Source organism: Protopterus annectens, chromosome 2.part1 (assembly GCF_019279795.1).
Source record: "Protopterus annectens isolate FY-2018-M chromosome 2.part1, PAN1.0, whole genome shotgun sequence".
Lineage (NCBI taxonomy): Eukaryota > Metazoa > Chordata > Ceratodontiformes > Protopteridae > Protopterus > Protopterus annectens.
In genome coordinates this window covers 1,872,427,257-1,872,440,810 of record NC_056729.1, presented here as the reverse complement: position 1 = coordinate 1,872,440,810, position 13,554 = coordinate 1,872,427,257, and the positions used below count along the sequence as shown (strand labels likewise).

General features: G+C 39.7%; 1 protein-coding gene across 1 annotated transcript in view; it reads right to left on the bottom strand.

Annotated features, from left to right (window-relative positions):
* Positions 1–348: 348 nt before the first annotated feature.
* LOC122794669 (coagulation factor XI-like) overlaps positions 349–13,554 on the bottom strand; it is a 565,810-nt gene continuing 552,604 nt past the window's right edge. The window contains exon 7 of the mRNA XM_044063291.1: positions 349–1,205. Within this exon, the coding sequence (XP_043919226.1) occupies positions 787–1,205 (419 nt within the window). The 3' untranslated portion in view covers positions 349–786. The remainder of the gene's footprint in view (positions 1,206–13,554) is intronic.

Below are 13,554 nucleotides of genomic sequence, written 5' to 3'. Positions count from 1 at the left end.
GCCCAGCATTGGCCACGGTGCAGCCGAGCACATGCACCTACCCCCAAGGATAGGCACCCCATTCTTCCTACTTTCACCAATGAGCTTCGGAGATGCTAATTCCAAACAATGCACCATTACTGCATTTTTACTGAAAAGAAAAGTTTCAGACCACATGCAATTATTGCCAAAACAAAGAAAGAAGATATCCATGGAGAGAGTGAAGAACAGTGTTACAGTTTATTAAAATCATCAAAGTTAGAAGATGCCAAAAGGAAATAACGTACTGTGAATCCATACTTGCATTATTATTTTGTTTCCTGAAAAGTGCTCAAGGAACATATTTTTGACAAATTCACTAAGAGACTAAGATTATCAGCTGGGCTACTTTAAAAGACACTGGTTTTCATTACTTATTGATTGTATTTTTTTGTTTTTGGAATATATTGGTTTTACAATTTAAACATCGTATTGCTCCTTACAACTATATAGATTTTGTTAAAGTCCTTATGTTAAACCAAAGAATCTGTAGCATTTCAAAGTCAGATGACATAAAACTTATGTAAAATGATATGAAATATTTTATTTTTCTGTAGGTATCTCTGCTTTCTAAAAAACATGTCACAGTTAACAACTATATTTTTAAAATAATAATTCTGACAGAAACAAAGTGAAATCCCCTTGGTGTTATTTTCACTGAATGTCCGTCTGTTCAGAAATTATTATTTCTTTTGTATGATAAATGCTTACCTGTAATAGTATATTATTTACAAATGAAGGCAATTGCAGTACAGTGGATTATCTCAGTTAAGGGTAAGAAATACAATGTTTTTCAAAAATATTGGAAGAATTAAAGCACAGAAATCTAAGCTTCATGCTACAACATGCAGTTTTCCACACAACATCTTGTGGTCCATTCAGACCTAACATTCCACAACGATGGATTAGTGGATTACTGGGTTCACCTTCACCCCATTTAGTGTAGTTCAGTGGTAGCTGATTTATCCAATACCAGGTATCTGACATACGGTGATTTCGCAGCCCAATCCAAACTCCTGGTCCAGTGGTTTTCAGAACTAGTTCAGCCATCACCATCTGGAGCATCTCACTGCTAATGCTGACCATGTCAGTGTAATGACACCTGCAGTAGTTAATGGCCTCTGTCCATGTCTTCAGTTCATCCACAAGATACACAGTAAAGATGACATCAGGGTTCTCACTGGTATCTGAAAGACAATAAACCTCATGCTCAGTCATATTTACATAATTCTTTTTTAAGTTTTCAGCAACGATATCAATTGTCAGATTATTAGGACCTTCACTTTGAGGTAGACATTAATATTAATGTTTAATCTGTAATCTGCTTATGTATTTAACTTCCAGGCTGCACTGAGAAAATAATTAATATTTCATAGTTGGATTTAAATCAAAGTCACTGGTGTACAATTCTGCTGATGCCTACATGAAACATATGCTACTGTGACTCATGTAAACTGAGCCTGACAAAGATCATACACTATACATGTAAATTCAAAACAGAAAATGGGAGAATGGTGGGAGGTTGGCATAATGGTTAAGGTGTTTACCTTACAAATGGAAGGTTCAGGATTTGATTCTCACATGGGGTAATTGGCTAGGCTTAAAATGGCTCACAAGGGCAGCTAGTATAGTATGAATCTATGAAAATAAAGGTGTTTTTAGTAACATAGAATTACCAGTGAATGAAAACCAATTCACCCAGTTTTTATCTTATTACAGCCAGTGAATTGGACACCATTTATTATAAATGAATACCCTGCATTTTATTATACATGGCCACAAAAGGCTTAATGACATTCATATGTTAACAATTCTCCAAGTTATTTGTTATAGGTTCATAGGTGTATACTAAGCCAAAGGTCACTAGGGCCCTTAAAAGCCTAGCTATGCAACCCAAATGTAAAGCACAAATTTATGTTGTATAGGTGGTGAATTACTGACTGTCTCTGTCTATTGGAGACATAGTTGCCAGACCAGGGGTGAAATTCCAATTACTCATCCATTGGTCCAAGTTACGTTTAAACGTGTACATCTATAATACCTTTCTTGAAAATCTCATTTACTTTAGATAGGCCCACCTGCATCTTTAAATGCTGTTCATATGGCATACTTTCATATTGCTAAGTCATTTGACTCTATCCTCTGTACTAGCGCAGTTAGAAAACTAAATGCATTTAAAAATTATACCTATGTGATAAGATGGATAGCAAGTGGGCTAAAAGTTAGAACCTACACTACGAGGTAGTTGGCGTCTTACCAGATAAAAATTAAAGTGACTGTTGGTGTCTGCCTGCTTGTAAAATTTGTCATATGAGGTTGCATTTTAAAAGGTTCAGCTCGCCTGTATCATCCACAAGTTTTTATAGCTTTAGACAAACTCTGTAATCTGCATTTCCCGTTCACATTTTTTTCTTCTCATACCTTTTTTGTCTGCTCTGGAGAAAGTCCCGAGCTATATTCTTAAGGGAAAAGATTCATTGAGACTTTGCAACAGCAGCAATGGAAAGTCTGAGTTGAACTTTGAACCTGGAGATGTCATTTTTTTTTTTAGGACAGACGAGTAGTGGTTTTGCTTCTTATTTTACAAAAGCACAATGAATTTTTGACTATATGTATTGTATATTAGCCCGTGTGAAAATGGATTTTTTTGTAAATGGACCTTAAATACATCTATAGTAGGGATGCTATAGAATTATAGTGCAAGAGTAGCAATAAAACTGTTCTCAGTGCATTTCCAAAAATTATGAGTAAATGTTTCCGTATCTCTTGGACACACTTCCCTATAAAAAATATTCTTTCAGACAGGATGTACTTGACAGTGAAGTCACATAAATTGTCTATAAGCAAAAGTACCAGTGATAGCTTTATTACACACAACCCCCCCCCCATCCCAATGCAGATACACACAGAAAAACAGAAGTCCATAATGACCAGACACTTTTATGCTTAGGTTGCTGCCCCCTGTTCCTGAAGGCATTCACTTTCTGAATGTGACTGATTGTGAAAAACTGCTGATGTTTGCCAGGGTTAAACTTAAAGTAAATAAACATTTTTAGTAATGTAACTAGATGTTCTCAGATACAAACATTGGCCACAGGAAGCCATATGAATGATTGTTTAATGGTGATTAAGTAAGTAAGCTTTGCTTTAACACTGATACATTTTTAAGACTTATTTTTTGTATAAAACAGTGTTTTTTAAGTTACTAACATATCAAAATGTTATACATAGTTTTGTAAGGTCTGCGGTGATTCACTATATGGTGATACTTTTATATGAAGTGACATATCAGATGAAATGTTGATTTCAGAATGTCAGACAGCTGTTATTAACTGTTACAGTGATCACAAAGCTATGTGTAATCCGCTTGCAGCTCATGCATAATTCTTTTTCACTGTTTAGTTTGTGTCCTTGTTTTGGTCTTTTTGATTTATACCCTATAGTGTACTTGTGAGGTGAAAACATACAGGATAAACCACTCAAGTAATCAACTAGAGTGTGTGCGTGTGTGTGGGGGGAGGTAATTCAAGTTTGTGGAAAATATAGCAGAATCTGAGTTATAATAGAGTTAGTGGATCACTTAAGATGTTCAAAATACATATGACAGTTGCTATTGTGAGACTTATTTTAGTAATATTAACATGAAGGTTGGCAGCCTGCTCCCATTGTATTGCAACAATGTCATCAATAATGAAATATGCAGTTTATTACACCAGTTTGTGAAAAAATACAGATACATTATTTTTCAACCATCTGTATTTAAATGCTTTTAGTGTATCTTTTTACAGCATTTCATTTAGTTCAAAGACATATAATTCGTAAGATATGTATGGTAATATACATAAACATTTGTATGGATGGCAATGACTCATCATTTAGTAACCATCTGAACTGTGGAGTATGGAGAGGAAAATATATAAATATAGTTTATTTATAGCAGGCTGATTCTTTAGTATTTAGAATATGCATTGACACTGAAATTCAAATAAGAGTTAAATGATAAGATATGTACTACAAAGCAAGAGTTTAAGATACTTTTATTGTGAAATGATAAAATGTACTTGTATATCCAATAGTATTAATCTTAAAATTTTTAATTCTTTTGGGGAATTTATTTTGTTTAACTTTATTATTAGAAATTTGATTATTGTATAATTAACACTACTTGAATTTATATGTTATACTGAAGCTTGAAATTAGGTATTGGGAAATAGATTTATAGCAGGGGAAAACTTTATGTTCTAATGTATTTCGATAAATACTTAATTCTTAGAGCTAGTAGCAGCAGAAAGGATTGGGTAATATTAGGGCGATGGTTGAAGTTGGCTTGTATGATTATTTCATCAAACTAGGAATGTTTTATTCCATGCTAGGTGGTGTAAATATTTTTTACAATCAGTTAGTTATTAGCTAGATTCATAATTTTGTCCATTACTGAGTATGTTGACATTATAGTTTTTTTTGTTTCAAAACCACTCTCTTCTTACCACTTACTTTAAACTTTATATGGTGGAGCAGCGGTTAGCGTTGTCACCTCACAGCAAGAGGTTCTCTGGTTCGCTCATCGGCTGGGGTGCCTTCAGTGCGGAGTCTGTATGTCCTCCCTGTGGTCGCGTGGGATTCCTCCGGGTGCTCTGGTTTCCTCCCACATCCCAAAGACATGCTATAGGTGGATTGGACACTCTAAATTAACCCTAGTCATGAGTGCGTGCATGTCTGTGCCTTCTGTGGAAGGTTGGGCACCGGGCTGGCAACTCAACACTGTAAAACTCCACTTCTAATCATGAGCGGACAGATGATCCGCTGTGGCGACCCCTAGCCGACAAAAGCTGAAAGAAGAAGAAGAAGACTTCTGTTGCACTTTTCTCCTTTACTATCCTCTTCCATAGTCTATTTACCCCTTTAACTAGCCCTCCTCTATCCCACCCCTAGTCCTATTTTAACCCTTTCTCCCCCTGGTTTCTTCTCCTTTTCTTTCCCCCTTCTTTACACTCACAACCTCGGCCTTTTTACTTACCTTCTCCTGTTCTTACCATCTACCTTACTGATTGTTTTTCTCACTGCTTTTACCTTCCTTGGGTCTCACCCTGATACTCTACCAGGCCTATACTCTACTTAGCCCCCTCTCACTATCTTTTTTTCTCCCTTCTTATATACACCCTTCTATGTTTCTCTCCCTCTCCAATTCTCAGAGTATTAGTCCCTGTCCCTGTACCTGTTCACATTGATCTCCCCTTCATCTCTTACTTTATTCTTCTCTACCTTCCTCCCCACAACTCTTTAAGGTATACTGTCCTCCTCCTCTCAACCTTTTTTAAGTTTTACAACTTTTAAAGACTTTCCCCTGTTTATCTCCCTCCCTCCTCCCCTTTACCTCCTTTGCTCCCACCTATTCTAGCCTTGTACTCTCTTACTATCCTGCAACTCCACTTTACCCTAGTCTTCCGGTCTCCATTCTGTTTTTACATACTTTACACCTCCCCCCACCTTATTACATCTATGCCAGACCTGTTATATGGGACTAGCTCCCTAGAGTGGCCATCTTTAATCTCCCTCTCTGCGTGTGGCTGCTGAGTGATCCCTGGCATCTGAATCTGTTTATCAATGTAAGTGTGTTATTATTACATGTTTATCTGTGTCCTCAAAGCATTGTTTGTATTATTTCCATTAATGTGCTTTTGCCACTTGCTTTTTCTGTGTTATAATACAGTAATTTTATGTAGTTTCCTGCTATTTATGCTCTGGGTAACTCACCTACCTTTCGCCTTTTCCGCGGCTCCTTAACTGCTTCAGCGCTAAGCCAGGAACCTGTATAGCGCTTCCACTTGTTTGATTTGGGTTGCTGTACACTAGTTATCCCTCTGTTTTTACTGACTCGCTTAAACAGTTTTTAACTAGATCAGTCTAATATTTGCTTCCATTTAAACTTTAAGTGCCTATAATTTGCTTATCATCTAGCTTCTTAGAGTGCATGCCCATAGTTGGCGGACAACTACTCTTGCTCCTCTGCACTAACTTACCTTTCACAAAGTGCCCATTACTCTAGACTGGAGGTTATTCAGCCAGCTACACTCATGGTAGCCTTCTATCCAAGCTCTGCTGGAGTCTTTGGTGACCCCTATGTTCTTAAATGCCTGTATCGCTTAATGCTACCACACCAGTACAGACGATAGTCCTACATTCTAAGATGGACTCTACTGCTTTATTAATCTAAAAACTTGATAATGCTTGTGCTGCAGTGACTGTGCTACTCACTCTGGTGCAGCCATTAGTCTTTAAAGTCTTTGCCTTGCAAAATCCCTTCCAGAGTCTTTTGGTGACCCCTGAGCTGTTAACGGCTGTAGCGCTGGTTGCTACCACTCCGGTGCAGTTTAGTCCTTAATTTAAGCTTAGACTCCATTGCTCTATATTTTTACAAACTTAATAGTGTTCTGTGCTGTTAGCGACTGTGCCATCACTCAGATACAGCTGTTAGTCCTAGATTTATGTTTGGGATCTGCTGCTTACATACTGGAAACTAGATAGTGAGTGTGCTATCACTCTGGTGTTGCTGCTAATCTTAACTTTAAAGATAGACAAAACTACTTTGAAACTAGAAAAATCTGCATCCACTGTGATTCTACAGGTACCTTTCTGCTTCTTGCGACATTAGGGACCTGGAATACACCGGAGCAATTCTTTCAAACAATTTAGTTGTAGGATTTGTGTTCCACTACAAAACATTTTTATATGAGTTCGCCGATCACAGCGGCGTATATGGCACTCTCTAGTAGGCTTTAATATCAGGTATACGCGCATGTTTTCCACCCTAATTAATGAAAATGTAACTAAAGTATAACTAAATTACCTAGTTGTTATAGAGTTTGATTTCTCAGATACCCTGTGACTACAAACAGCTGTGGCATTTTTGTATGCCTGTGTAGCTTACATTATCGGATTTTGTCACAGGTTCTGGCTCTGATAATAAGAAAGTCAAATTAATTACCATTGGCCTCAGCTGAAGCCTTACTGATACCCTGGGATTTTAAATAGGAGCAGCGTGTTTGGTATTTTTAAGTAGCATTAATATCAAGTGTTTAAGCAGGTTTGTCTATTATGTAATGCAGTAATAGAGTTAATAAGTTTTCTTTACTGTTCACTTAACTCTACTACAAATGAGTTGTCCGTATCTGCTGAAACATAGCTGATTGTTTTTACTTTTCATTTAATTCTGGCTACCATGTTTTAACTGTAATGGTTCCACTCTTAGTTAAAAGGTTTTGTTTCTAGCTTATATTTCATCCTTTACATTGTTTTGTCCTATTTCAATATCTACTTACAGCTGCTGTGATCCAGCGCTTTGAGTTATTATGCAATTAGGTGATCGCTCCTGTGCTTTTGATCTAGTATTTGATGTTTTGTACACCTGGTGCTGATGTTTAATATTTGAAGAAGTATTTTAGTTTCTGTTAATTTTGTACTGCTAAAGTAATGTCTCTCTTGCTTTACCTTGTGTTAATTATAACCTTCTTCTCACTTTATTTTTATTTCTCTCCAGCTGTGCAAACTTCTTATACTTACTTTTTCCACTCCCGGCTGTGCCCTACTGGATTCCAAAGACCAGCTATATTCACCTACCTACACCTGCCTGTGTATTTCCTCACTTGAGTAATCAAAATATCCTTGGATTGAAAGCCAAATTAACTAAGATTGTATGTCACAAATTATTTTTCATCTACTATATATGTATACTAGTCCATTACACCTGCTAGGTGTACTAGTTAAACTGCCATATCTGCTAGCAGCCATACCCCCCGCCTACTCCTGTTGTACTCCACTGTTCCTGTCTCTAAGATATTGCAGCCCCCACCCTGTATTCTGTAACCCCCTTAAACCTTTCCCTTCTCCATTACTTTTATTTTTTTTTACTTACAACCAGCTTTTACAATCTCCTCACAGTGTACTTACAGGCGTTGGCCACAAGATGGCAGTCTTTACCCATCTCTAATTTCACTTTATTTCTCTTCTTACCACTTTAAACTTTATACTCTTGTTGCACTTTTCTCCTTTACTATCCTCTTCCATAGTCTATTTACCCCTTTAACTAGCCCTCCTCTCTCCCACCCCTAGTCTTTTTAACCCTTTCTCCCCCTGGTTTCTTCTCCTTTTCTTTCCCCCTTCTTTACCCTCACAACCTCGGCCTTTTTACTTACCTTCTCCTGTTCTTACCGTCTACCTTACTGATTGTTTTTCTCACTGCTTTTACCTTTGTTGGGTCTCACCCTGATACTCTACCAAGTCTATACTCTACTTAGCCCCCTCTCACTATCTTTTTCTCTCCCTTCTTATATACACCCTTCTATTTTTCTCTCCCTCTCCAATTCTCAGAGTATTAGTCCCTGTCCCTGTACCTGTTTACATTGATCTCCCCTTCATCTCTTACTTAATTTATTCTTCTCTACCTCCCTCCCCACAACTCTTTAAGGTATACTGTCCTCCTCCTCTCAACCTTTTTAAGTTTCACAACTTTTAAAGACTTTCCCCTGTGTATCTCCCTCCCTCCTCCCCTTTACCTCCTTTGCTCCCACCTAATCTAGCCTTGTACTCTCTTACTATCCTGCAACTCCACTTTACCCTAGTCTTCCGGTCTCCATTCTGCTTTTACATACTTTACACCTCCCCCCACCTTACTACATCCGTGCCAGACCTATTATATGGGACTTGCTCCCTAGAGCGGCCATCTTTAATCTCCCTCTCTGCGTGTGGCTGCTGAGTGATCCCTGGCATCTGAATCTGTTTATCAATGTAAGTGTGTTATTATTACATGTTTATCTGTGTCCTCAAAGCATTGTTTGTATTATTTCCATTAATGTGCTTTTGCCACTTGCTTTTTCTGTGTTATAATACAGTACTTTTATGTAGTTTCCTGCTATTTATGCTCTGGGTTACTCACCTACCTTTCGCATTTTCCGCGGCTCCTTAACTGCTTCAGCGCTAAGCCAGGAACCTGTATAGCGCTTCTACTTGTTTGATTTGGGTTGCTGTACACTAGTTATCCCTCTGTTTTTACTGACTCGCTTGAACAGTTTTATCTAGATCAGTCTAATATTTGCTTCCATTTAAGCTTTAAGTGCCTATAATTTGCTTATCATCTAGCTTCTTAGAGTGCATACCCATAGTCAGCAGATAACTTCTCTTGCTCATCCGCACTACCTTACCTTTCACAAAGTGCCCATTACTCTAGACCGGAGTTTATTCAGCCAGTTACACTCATGGTAGCCTTCCATCCAAGCCCTGCTGGAGTCTTTGGCGACCCCTGTGCTCTTAAACGCCTGTATCGTTTAATGCTACCACACCAGTACAGACGATAGTCCTACATTTTAAGATGGACTCTACTGCTTTATTAATCTAAAAACTTGATAACGCTTGTGTTGCAGTGATTGTGCTACTCACTCCGGTGCAGCCATTTGTCTTTAAAATCTTTGCCTTGCAAAATCCCTGCAGGAGTCTTTTGGTGACCCCTGAGCTGTTAATGGCTGTAGCATTGGTTGCTACCACTCTGGTGCAGTTGTTAGTCCTTAATTTAAGCTTAGACTCCATTGCTCTATATTTTTACAAAGTTAATAGTGTTTTGTGCCGTTCGCGACTGTGCCATCACTCAGATACAGCTGTTAGTTCTAGATTTATGTTTGGGCTCTGCTGCTTACATACTGGAAACTAGATAGCGAGTGTGCTATCACTCCGGTGTTGTTGCTAATCTTAACTTTAAAGATAGACAAAACTACTTTGAAAGTAGAAAAATCTGCATCCGGTGTGATTATACAGGTACCTTTCTGCTTCTTGCGACATTAGGGACCTGGAAACCGGAGCACTTCTTTCAAACAATTTAGTTGTAGGATTTGTGTTCCACTACAAAACATTTTTTATATGACTTCGCCGATCACAGCGGCATATATGGCACTCTCTAGTAGGATTTAATATCAGGTATACTCGCATGTTCTCCACCCTAATTAATGAAAATATAACTAAAGTATAACTAAATTACCTAGTTGCTATAGAGTTTGATTTCTCAGATACCCTGTGACTACAAACAGCTGTGGCGTTTTTGTATGCCTATGAAGCTTACATTATCGGATTTTGTCGCAGGTTCTGGCTCTGATAATAAGAAAGTCAAATTAATTACCATTGGCCTCAGCTGAAGCCTTACTGATACCCTGGAATTTTAAATAGGAGCAGTGTGTTTGGTATTTTTAAGTAGCATTAATATCAAGTGTTTAAGCAGGCTTGTCTAATAAGTAATGCTGTAATAGAGTTAATAAGTTTTCTTTACTATTCACTTAACTCTACTACAAACGAGTTGTCCGTATCTGCTGAAACATAGCTGATTTTTTTACTGTTCATTTAATTCTGGCTACCATGTTTTAACTGTAATGGTTCCACTCTTAGTTAAAAGGTTTTGTTTCTAGCTTATATTTCATTCTTTACATTGTTTTGTCCTATTTCAATATCTACTTACAGCTGCTGTGATCCAGCTATTTGAATTATTATGCTAAAAACATACTTGGGGGCTCTAAATAATGATCTGCCTAAGCAGCAGAGACCTCCAAAGCAGACATCCAAGCAACCGCTACCCCAAAACAAAACACGTGCAACACTTATCTCACAAAGCCAGTGTGCTAAACAGTCACAGCCGTTAAGGCTAAACAACGCACCTGATACACTTGTAATAGGTGACTCTATTGTCAGGCACACTGACGTCCCGCTCACCAGGCTGAACAAGGAGTAGGTCACGGTGAGCAGCCTGTCGGGCGCTAGGATCCGCCACATAACACAAGCACTCAGGTCACTCCAAGGCAAGTACAAATATGACTCAGTCATTGTCCATGCTGGTGTGAATGACCTGAGACGTACCTCCCTGGACTACATGAAAAGAGACATAGAGGAGCTCTCTGAGCATGTAGCCCAGGCCGGTATGACCCTGACCTTGAGTAGCATCTTACCCTCACCAAGAATGATGCCACAATATGAGGACAAGATGATCAATTTCAACAATTGGCTTAAGTACTGGTGTCAATCAAAGGGGATCCAATGCCTGTCAGCCTGGGATGATATGCTCGACAAGCGACGATGCTTCACTAGGGACGGCTTACACCTGTCACCCCTGGGCTTTCGGATATTGGCAAAGGCTCTTGCTACCCCCATAGTGCCTTTTTTAGGCAAGGCTCAAAAGACAAACCCACCTCCATAGGTATCACAAGGGATAAGAAACTATGAGTAATGCTACTCAACGCCAGAAGTCTAAACCTCAAGATGCACGCACTCGAAACTCTACTTAGCATGGAGAACATTGATATCTGTGCAGTAACAGAAACCTGGTTCAGGGCTCCCAAGAGCACCCCAGCACTACCAGGTTATACCTCATACCATGCTTTTTGGTCCCAAAACTTGGACCGAACCACAAAAGGAGGGGGAGTATCGATATTCATCAAAGATACCCACACCTCCAGGTTGGTGGCAAAGCACGAAGCATCAGAGACTATCCATGTGCAACTAACAGTGGGTAAAACTGCCTTCCAGTTTATAGCCTGCTACAGACCACCCTCCCAAACCCAGAAACCCCACTCGGCCTTCCTAAGAAAACTGGAAAATATGAAGGTCTCTTCAAACACCATTATATTGGGTGACTTCAACTACTCAAACATAGACTGGGAGCATTACTCTAGCTCCAACACCCTAGCCCAAAGGTTCCTATAATTCATAAACTCAAATGCTACAGAACAACTTGTTACCACTCCCACAAGAGGGGAAAACATACTGGACCTGATCATCACCAACATGGGGACTCTATGCTCCAGACCAGAAGTGTATCCCTCACTGGTAAGATCAGACCATAAACTGATCTCACTGGATATTCACATCCCGACCCCACCCCCTGCCCTGAAAACCACTGTGAAAAACTTCTCTAAAGCAAATTTCACACTCCTCAAAACCGAGGTGGAATCCTTCAAAGCCCCCAGGCCTGTGGAAAATACGGCCCAGACCGCAGAATCCTTTATAAATGCATTCTATGAACACCTTCAGGAATGCATCGATCATGCAATCCCAAATAAAACCAAGACCCAATCCTCCAAAGGCAGACGTCCTGTCTGGTGGACCCCAGCCATAAACAAACTATACAATAGAAGGAGGAAACTACTACATGATAGAGCAAAATCCCAAAAAGGGAAGGCATCTCTGATCAGTATTAGCAAAAAACTACGGGCAGTCATAAAATCATCTAAGGCCAGATTCGAGAGAAAAATTGCACAGGACACTAAGGATAATCACAAGGCTTTCTTTAGTTATGTTAGGAACCTGGGTGGGAATTCCCAGATATGCTCAGAATTAGTCCAAAATGACAAAAAATACACCAAACCCACAGACATTGCCAACGTCCTAGCTGACAGGTTCAGTGCAAACTCCCCCCCTCCCCACCAAAAGGGCAAATATCTATCCCAGCAGAGTGCTGCCCCCCTGACATCTCAGATGCTCAGGTAAGAGCCGCCCTCTCCAAAGCAAAAAACACAGCATCAATGGGACCAGACAGTTTCCCGGGCTGCGTCCTACATGAACTCCAAGAAGAGTTAAACCCAAACATAAAACTACTGTTCAGTCTCAGCCTTACTACAGGATATGTACCCAAAGAGTGGCGTACAGCAACAGTGGTCCCTCTCCACAAAGGTGGTGCCTCAACGGACCCTGAAAACTATTGTCCCATAAGCCTAACTAGCTTGGTCTGCAAAGCTATGGAAAGGATCATCATGGACCTCATAAATAAAGATATTGGGGACCTACAGACACTGGATCCTACCCAGTTCGGCTTTGTTAAGGGCAGATCCTGCCCCTTAAACCTGTTCGACTTCTTTGAAACAGTCACCAAGGCCATTGATGAAGGGAAGGTGGTCCACACAGCCTACTTGGACCTCGCAAAAGCCTTCGATACAATACCCCACTCGGGCATTATAGATAAGCTCACCAGCTTAAATATAAACCCCTATGTCACTAGATGGGTTGCAAACTGGCTTAAGGACAGAACCCACATGGTTAGAATTGCTGGAGCCATGTCAGACTCCAAACCAGTTACAAGTGGCGTCCCACAAGGCTCAGTCCTGGGACCTCTCTTGTTCGTTATATATTTCTCGGAGGTACAGGCAACACAGAAGGACTCTGGCTGACCAAGTTCGCAGATGACTGCAAACTGGGCGCCATAATCGACTCTCCAGCCGACACAAGCATCCTCCAAAAGGGCCTCATAGAAACAGACAACTGGTGCCAGAGCAATGGCCTCAAGCTAAACGCCAAAAAGTGTATAGTCATCCTCTTTGGCAAAAACAAAGTGCCCACAAATTACCACATAGGTGGTAATCCATTAAGTACAGAAGAAGTAATTAGGGACTTGGGGACCCAAGTTGATAGCAATCTCTCATTTGACAACCACTTGGCCAAAGTGGTTAGAAAAACATTTTATATAGTCCACCTAATCATGAAGGGATTCACATCTAGATTAGGGGAGGTCAT